Genomic DNA, 9,464 nt, shown 5'->3' with positions numbered 1-9,464 from the left:
GCCATTGTTTCGCGTCCTAGTCTCCAGGGAAGCAGAAAACAAACTTGCTCCCTCCTCCCTGTGGCTTCCTCTCACATATTTATACATGGCTATTATATCTCCTCTCAGCCTTCTCTTCTTCAGGCTAAACATGCCCAGCTCCTTAAGCCGCTCCTCATAGTGTTGGGGGGGGGGGGATGTAGAATTAGACTACTAGAAGAATAACGAGTGTAATTGAATATTACTGCTATGGAGAAGACTCTTTCCTCAAGATACCTTGAAATGCCCTGTTATAAAATTGCAATAGAAAAGAGGCTTTGGAGGAGAGGCTATGTTTAAGGTAATAATTTGTTCCAAGTAAAGTCTTTTCCTTGCAACTTTTTTCAACAGTACCTTTCAGTACTGTTAACAAAGCATTTCAGAATGAGGAAGCAAATGGATGTGTTTGGTTGTTGAAGATATTTCAAATTTCCACTAACGAGGTCTAGAGACTTCACAAATTTGACAAATGAAATGTATAATTGGTTCATAAAAGAAATATAATCAGAGAACATAAGTACAAATGATGTTTTTATTGACATTGTAAGAAACATTTTCTCATTACAAAAGTGGTTCTGAAAGCCTAAGTACAGTTGATATGTACACAGTGCTACAGACCCTTAAGGGTGATCTAAGGCTCAAAGAACATCAGATCATAAATGCAGGTTGATCAAATGAAGACCACAATGGTCTCTTACATCTGAACACTAGTTCTACTGAATGTAAATGTATTTACACATTTTTTTAAAAAAAGAGATTACACTTTTTATAAAAGTTAAAAAAAAGCTGAGGTGAAAAAAATGAACATGTGTTTTTATCTTACATGTCTGCAAACTTGACAACAGTGAACTTTCCCAAAGAGGACATTCAGTTCCTACATGTACAATGACATGTAAATGTCCAATATACACTAGACAATATTCAGACCGTCTTATTAACAGTGGTATGTGCTATTATATAAGCATAGCCTTATAAAGTTTGGCACTGTTTCTTCATGTTTCCTCCCTCTTTTAACCAGATCATTTCAAAATAAGGCACATCCATTGCAGGAATAAACACTGTTTTTTGTTTTGTTTTTTATATTTGACAAGTCAAAGTAAACAGATGGTAGGACTGTGACTCATCCAATAGTCTCTTTAACTTACTGAGAAAGAATGAAAAATTCTATACACCTAAAGATCAGAAAGTAACCCTTTAATACCTAGTACCATTATGAGGACAACCCTTAGCAAGAATAGCAATCCAAACAGCAGTACTGATGGTCAAACCCATTGTACTGGATTCCATTTCTTTCTGGGATGCTTCTAACTTCCCAAACCTAGCCACGTTTACTGAAATGTAACCCAAACTGACAGGCTTGTCCTAGCAAGAATGCGTAAAATTGCAAACAATGGCTTTCCTTTTCTACATTCAATTGTACCTTTTGTAGGCAACTGATGACACAGAGTAACACTGCTGGAAAATGGAGAGGAAATATTTCACGGATGCACCTAGGAACAGTCTTTGTTAAAAATCAATAGGATGACATCCCCTAATTGTTCTGTTGTGCAGCTGTTAACTATTGGGTGACAGTGGTAGCGAAACCATAGATTTACAGTAGCCTTTCTTGGAGCTTTTTGCCTACATGTGCTGGGCTATAGCTACCATCATTTCTGTGATGGCTGGGGATTGATGGTACTATAGTCCAACCCAGCTGGAAGGCACCAGATTGGAAGAGGCTAATTTATAGCTGTGTTCCCTTTTGCTACAATCCAAAACAAAGTCACATAGGTGAGATAGCCCACTGCTTCAATGAATACATTGACACAAATAACTACATGGCAAGTATCAATTATTATTTTGGTATATCATGTCCATCTCAGCCCTGGAGTGGTGCAATCAAATGTATTTTTTTGTAGCTGAAATTCTTAGAGTAGGTAAAATTGCATATAAAACAAAAAGAAAGGGTTGTAAATGGAAATGAAGACCTTGGACAGCTTAACTAGATCATGTGCTTCAAAAAGTTCCTGGACAGGGTTGGTCTGAGAATGCTTGGGAGTTACCCTCAGTGGTAGGCTCTCATGGAGTGAGTATCTGGGAGATTCTCAGATTTAGTGTCCAACAAGTCTCCAAGAGGAGTCAACATCTTCTCTTGGACTGATTAGGTGGGAAGTGAATCGAGGGTTAACAGCACCCCAGGTGCATTCATACCTACCTCTCTACAGCACTTCCCAAATGAACCCTGGGGAAATTCAGTTAAACTAGCAATTAAATGTGCAAGGTCAAGTATGCAAGGAGGCTTCCTGTAATTTCATTTACTCCAGATCTTGAGGCATGAGGGCCCACAATGTGGCAACTGTATAGTTGGACTTCTAACAATTTAGAAAGTCACCCCCTTGATGCTTACATCTTTAAAGTACCATAATGAATCTTTCCTCCACAGTAGAGGTTCATAAACTAAATATAACTGACCTTCACTAGCATGTGCTGATAGTATGTGCACAAATTTAGTGGGACATCTCCACTATGGACAAAAAACCTTTGAACTGAAGATCTGCATCCAATGATGTTGCTAAATTATTATACATAATTATTATGCATGATCAGTGTTAGTGCAAGAGTGGTATCTAATACACGCTTGGTCATGAAAGCAGCAGTCTAAGAGGTTCTGGAAAGTACAAACAGTTCATAATATATTTCACAATGGTGTAATCCAGCACAATTGTACTAATGAGGGGTTTTCCTATGCAATATTTAATTGGATTTAGACATAAGGCTATATTCCTCTACTGATGTATTCTCATGTCAGTTTCACTAATAGCTGTCTATGAGTTCACACACATTGCGGGACTCACTTTGTTCTGAAGGCTACAGTGGAATAATGGGGACAGGGTGGAGATCAATTTTGTCAAGTATCAGCTTTTGCAGCTCAATACATTTATCTAAGTACCTTCAGTTAAAACACATATACACAAAAGACATGATTCCAGAGGTGTAGAGGCTGTAAGAATTAGAAAAGAATGTTACGTTTTATATACTGGAGTCAGCTACTACTTTTGACTCAGAATGAAATACAGTATTAATCATTCCAGACTGAATTCAAACTTAGGCATATCTGAGAGTAGATTCACAGAAATAATTCTTGTTTGTCAAGAATAACTTTAAGTACTCAGTAAGTGTACTCAAAGTATGATTAAATCTGGATCCAACCTATTGAACCTAAGAGTGAAACATAATATTCAATTTGAAGTAGCAATTAACACAAGTATATAAAAGAGTAACACATACTGTTTATTAATGTAAACAGCCTTATCCCCATTTTAAAAAAACATGCCAAAGAGGGACCTGCCTTTCCATGGATAATCTTTATGTCAATGATTGCCAACAATATTATCTGAATTATCAGGAATATTCACTTGGTGGGTTATTTTCAGACACCACAGCTCACGTATGGAGAATCACTATATAAATATATTTTCAATGTTCTCAGTTTGAGTAGACAATGCTGCAATTTAAATGCAACATTTGTGAGCCCTAGGTTGTTGTAGGTTTTTCAGGCTATGTGGCCATGTTCTAAAAGCATTCTCTCTAGAATGTATTGTCGAAGGCTTTCATGTCCGGAATCACTGGGTTGTTGTAAGTTTTTCTGGGCCATATGGCCATGTTCTAGAGGCATTTTTCTCCTGCTTCTAGAACATGGCCATATAGTCTGTTGTAGGTTTTTCGGGGCAATATGGCCATATTCTAGAATGCTTCTAGAACATGGCCATATAGCACGAAAAACCTACAATAACCCAGTGATTCCAGCCATGAAAGCCTTCGACAATACATTTGTGAGACCATTGGAAAAATGATTAAATGAAAATATCATTTCAGGTATATCATCTGGAAGGAAAACTATCAGATGGGCTTAAATATAATTGAGGAACATCTTCTGAAATGTGGCCAATGGTTGTAATATTACTGAAACTGTTTAGTTATAGTCAATTCTTATAAAGTCCACCAGCACGAGAAGGTATGGAGATGGGGCCAATGGGGGAATAAAGTCCATTTTATAAAAATCTGAGTTGCAAAGGAATCTCTGAAAAAAAAAAACATTTTGTTTCTCCCATGAATTTATAATTTATCTGTACCATAGATCTGTAAGAAGCATGTGGTTGCCATTAAGATAAGAAGCAGAGAACCATAATCAAACACAAACACTGAAGCGCAACAATTGTAGTTAAGTTTTTGTTGTGGTGTGCAATAGAACTGGAAAAGGAATGTAAACAGTAGTGGAAAAAAATAGAATGTGAAAAGAAACAAACTGGACCCCAGATGTCAAACCAACTGAGCATACTGTATCTCCAAAATGGAAACAGGTTTGTCATAAAGACATCGTAAACCTTACATGAAGTCTCTTAAGTGTGAGCAAAAGTGATATTTGGGCAAATTCTACTAATGTAGAACAACAGAAACACTATCTTGGGGTTGGAACTGGTTCTGGTCTACCAAATGTTGTGTCAAATGCCCCATTTACAAGGAAATGCCACTTAAAAAAGAGAAATCACAGCGTTCAGTACAAGATACATTTCTACAGCTCACCTTTGTGCTGTGTATTTCTAATATTCTGCATGCTTTGTTTGTCGGATGGGAATTCTTATAGTGCCTTTGCATGTGTTGTTTTGATAGCCTGCATTGCTATTGACTTCCCTATTAAAATGCAAGAGGTGGTTATTTCACTCATGCCTCATTTATATGTGCTTCTCATATGTGCTCCTTATAGTGAATAGTTCAGGCCCCCAACATCATAATGGTGGGTTATATAGCATTATGTTGTGCATTTTGTTGCCTTGTTTTGAAAATTCCTAGAAGCGATTCCTTTGTGCTCTTAAGTTTGAAGAATGCTGATGTTTGGCTGAGGCTGATAAAAAAAAGTGGGAGTGAATAGGAAGAGGCCCTTGATTCAGGCTATGGAGCAGAGATGGGCAATATCTCAGTTTGCCTCTTTTGGTTTCCACAAAAGTGAAAATTCAACTGCATTCTCACCACACTGAGATTGTTTTATAAGACTATAAGATTATGGCTCAAAGCTATGTTTATTGGACCCTTTGGGATCTGTGCTTGTCATTAAATGAAGATTTGAATGGCCTCTATAAATCTATGTGTCAAACACAATAATCTGAACAAGTCTGCAACTAGGATGCTTTTAAAAAAACTGAGTTGTGTCTTTATATTGACAGAATGTTTGAAGTGCTTTCCCATTTACAATCAAGAACTGTGGAATGTATTATTATAATGGTATTTTGGAAAATAAAATCGAGCTGGACATACAGAATGACATCAAGGAAATTTTAAGATTTAGCTCTTTATGAAATGTAGTCTATTTTTCAATCTAGAGTAGTGGTTTCCAACCTGTATTTCAGAGGAATATAGTTGTTTTTCTGGTTCCACATTGAGCACACCATAATGAAAAATAGGATTTCTTAACAGGAGGTTATACATTATCCCTGACCCTCCCCTACAATATGAACCCAATGTGGTTTCAGGTACACTCTCAGTTCATACAGGGAAGGGATACACATCCTTGTCAGCACCGGGGGATGTATGTGCTGGCTGTGGGGCTATCCGTGAACATGTTTGCACACAGATGTGCACAAAGTGGTGTGTGAGTATTCACACAAATCATTGAGATTTTTAAATTGAGAAGTCCTTCTCCTTTGAGGATTCTGATACAACCTGTTTTCATCATGCTGCTAGATGATGTGGAATAGATAGGGGGCTTACAGGGAAGCAACAATTTACACTGAAAAATTATTTAAGAATTATTTGTTGTTAGAATGTTGGTAAAATAAGTAATATATTGGGATATTTGGGACCATTTTTGAATATTGAAGGTATGCAAATCTTTGAAATTGCTGCATTAGAACATGATACTAATGGGTAATCTCATACTTGTAAATCATGAATAACAGATCATTCCTTTTACAAAAACTTACATTAACTTACTGCAAAAATATTGCCAACCTGTGGTAACTTACACAGAGGGAGGTATGGGACCCATGAAGAGTTGCACATAAGGCTTGAGGTGACACAACTTTTGTACTACTGATATAGGAGAATGAAAAAACCAACCAGTCAGGACAATACTCTCCATCAACTGTGTGCCCTTGAACAAGTATTTGAACCTTTGCAGTAGAAAGACAATGTGGGAAGAAATCTTTAAAGGTAAACAATATGAAATTAAATGGTAGAGAGCAAGAGAAATGACATCTCAAGGCATTCGTACCTTCCCCACCCCTTTTAACATCAATTGTTCACTTTGTTTCAAACTAAACTAATCTTCCCGATGGATTTGCATAGGAGATTTGCTAAGTGGAAGGAACCCCAAATATCAGCTTGGTATCTAGTAATGCTGTGTATACATGTTAGAAACTGAATGTGTAAGAGCTCTGACAACATAATTTCCATTTCCTTTTGAGTAACAGGAAGTTGTAACATTTCATCAGAATTTCTTCAAAAATAAACCCACATGCACATCACAATTTTACATTGGTTTACAATTAAAAAATAAACACATAGAGGAGTTGTACAAACATTAAAAAATAAAGAAGGGAATTGCAGGTGTAACAATACTGATTCAAAACTGAAATGGAAGACAGTTTCTCCCTAGAACACTTTAGGGTTTTTTTTTAGTCCTTATTCCATAAAAGGAATATACTTGAAACACATCCCATTTAAGTGAGATGAGACTGCTAAAGTACTTAAAACAACTAAAAAAATGACTTTAAAAAATCTTTCACCTTTTAAGTTGTTCATAGCTATTGCATAACAGCAAGAAACTTGCTTTCTTCAGCAAGTGAGGTTAACAAAGAATTCATGTCCCCAATAGCCATGTTGGTTGTGCTTATGGGCATTGCTGGAAATGTAAGAGACGCTCGGGGAGTGGTGAGACGGGAGGAATTGTGGGAGAAATTCTGGGTGATGCTGGGACTTAGGGCTCCTGAAATTAAGCTGGCATGATCACCATCATCTATGATAGCATCGAAATCGATCTGCACGCCTTCAAGGCTGTTGGTATCAATGCTGTCAACAGTGCTTGTCACTTGGTTGGCCCCTGGAGAGAGAAGCTCTGATGAATTTGCATCACTAGTCCCCTGCAGCAAGCAGTTGGCTTCTGAAAGGGGGAAAGCCCCTGTTTTCAAAGCTTGCTGGATAAACCCTGTGGTTTGGTCATACAACTGACCGGAGTAATTCTGTATATTAGAACAGAATTGTTGCGACTGACTTTGAGACTCTACTTTGATGCCATTGACCTTGTGTGGCTGGCTGGCATCCCTACAATGTCCCTGTTGCACTGGATTATTCCTCATTGTGTTTTGCAATCTGCCACAATAGCTCGCAGCACAGGGCTGGTAACCTCTGCCCATCATCAAACCTGAAGGTTGGATCCCAACATTTTCAGACAGTGGCATATAATTCTGTGACCCGTGATGAAGGTTGCGTTGTGAGGGAGCAGTGATCTGCTCTAGCATTGCTTTACTGGAATGGTCTACTTCATGGTAGTGACTGACATCATCTGCTGATTGATGAGGAAAGTATTCCTGGAGGGCCATGTTTCTTCTCTGCATCTTATTCATCACATTGGCAGATGATTCATCTGAGACCACAGGGCAGCCAAAATTGTGCTGGTTCCCATTAGCTAACATAAAATTGTTTCTTACCTTTTGCCCTTGAACCACCATTTCAGAGGTATGGTCCATTGGTTGTCTGCCAGTACTTTCACTATATAGCTGTACCTTACTAGACTGAAAGTGGTAAGAATGACTGGTGTCACCATTATTCATGACCATGTTATGTTGTAAACTACAAGAGCCATTGTTGTCTAGAAGATGCTGGTAGCCATTTTGTTGGGTCACAGTATTTGTTTCCAGCCCATTATTCTGCGACTGGACAACTACATTATTATAGAAACCAGGGGTTTGATTTTGCTGTATCAGAGATCGTTGCCCACATTTTACTCTTGAAGGAGACAATTCAGAACTTCCTGAGCTTACTTCATTCCACTGAATTGGCAGATCATTTTTACTGGTTTCTGGAGGGGCTTGCCCAAAGTTGTTGTTGTTCCCTATTACTGAACTGTGATGTCCTTTGTTGTTATCTAATCCACCATTTGGCAGTTGGTTGTACATTTGATTCTGAGAATTCAGATATTGAACCACATCATCCGGCAGAAGATCTTCATCATTCAAATTGCCATCTGCCTCCATGATAGCGGCCTCCATAGCCACATTTTCAGAGATGCTTGGAGGACAAGGTGAACAGAAGTTGCGAAACAAGCCACCATCAGAGCGGGTGTAGTTTTGAAGGACGAAGTTGCGTTTTTCCACAGAGGGAGCCAAAGCAGGAGGGTTAAAGCTATTGAGGCTGTTGAAACGCTGCACTCTGGGGAAAGAAAGATTCTCAGAGACTAGTCTCACAGGATCACTGGCTCTCCTTGTACCATTCCCCAACACATCATGAGGCAGTAAGTGTCTCCTGCTGTAACCATTGGTCCCACCATCACTACATCTTCGAGGAGAATTAGCAGGGGGCAGTGGTGACATTCCAGATTCGCGGCAGTCACCCAACAGTGCCATTCTCGTTTTCAAGCTCATCCTCTCCATATTAGGTAGTGGTGTTGGTGGAGGTCCACCAGTAGCTGCTGCATATTTTGCTTTCAGCCTGTACTGTTGGGCAGGAGTAAGGCTGAGAAGACCTGGTAAGCCATCACACTGGCTGACTTCGCTAGATCGCCTTGAGGCATCGGTTGAAATGGGGTCATACGAATCAGTCACGCTGATATTATGGAGCCTTCCCTCGCCCTGGGAAGCATTGCTGGATCTCCGACTAGAGAAGCAAGGTGAAATTCCAGAGGACCTACGGCTGCTCATGTAGGCTGAGCTGATTGTGCTGGTATTGCTGTCCCTCCTGTTCAGCATGTTTAACACAGTGATATCAGTGTTTGTGAGTTCGTTTTTGTGGGTTAGAATAGCCATGTTTCCTCCTAGGCTACAGCTGCCGTTTGACTGAGTACCTGTGAAAATATTCCAATAAAAAAGAAAAAATAAATTTGGTTAAATTAAAATTTGATTCTGAGAAATATAAAAATTGTATGGAAAATGTTACAGGCATTTTCAGAAATCACTCTTATACTGCCAGAGCGGACATAGAGCTAAATGTTTAAATGTTTTTAAATGAAGACACACAGATTCATGAATACTGCTCAGGATTCAAACAATAGTCATAATGCAACCCAGAATGAAGTCTGCTTCACTTCATTATTACTGTATTGGCCCAGTCAACAATGTAGTGTAAATCTATGTCTGCACTGTTTTACTTCAAACTCATATTCAGGTATCATGGTCACATGACTGAATATAACAATACTGTTGTATAAAAACAAAACAAGATCTGTACACAAAATTTAAAAAATCAGTTCACAGAGA

At 38.6% G+C, this 9,464-nt stretch overlaps 1 protein-coding gene across 5 annotated transcripts in view; it reads right to left on the bottom strand.

Annotated features, from left to right (window-relative positions):
• Positions 1 to 536: 536 nt before the first annotated feature.
• Positions 537 to 9,464, bottom strand: part of GLI3 (GLI family zinc finger 3) — a 264,261-nt gene continuing 255,333 nt past the window's right edge. For all 5 annotated transcript variants that reach the window (XM_060781580.2, XM_060781581.2, XM_067470174.1 and 2 more), the window contains one exon: positions 537 to 9,052. In XM_060781580.2, coding sequence (XP_060637563.2) covers positions 6,798 to 9,052 — 2,255 coding nt within the window. In that variant the 3' untranslated portion in view covers positions 537 to 6,797. The remainder of the gene's footprint in view (positions 9,053 to 9,464) is intronic.

This window comes from Anolis sagrei, chromosome 6 (genome assembly GCF_037176765.1).
Source record: "Anolis sagrei isolate rAnoSag1 chromosome 6, rAnoSag1.mat, whole genome shotgun sequence".
Taxonomy (NCBI): domain Eukaryota; kingdom Metazoa; phylum Chordata; class Lepidosauria; order Squamata; family Dactyloidae; genus Anolis; species Anolis sagrei.
The sequence above is the reverse complement of the archived record's forward strand: the minus strand, read 5'-3'. Positions and strand labels throughout refer to the sequence as shown.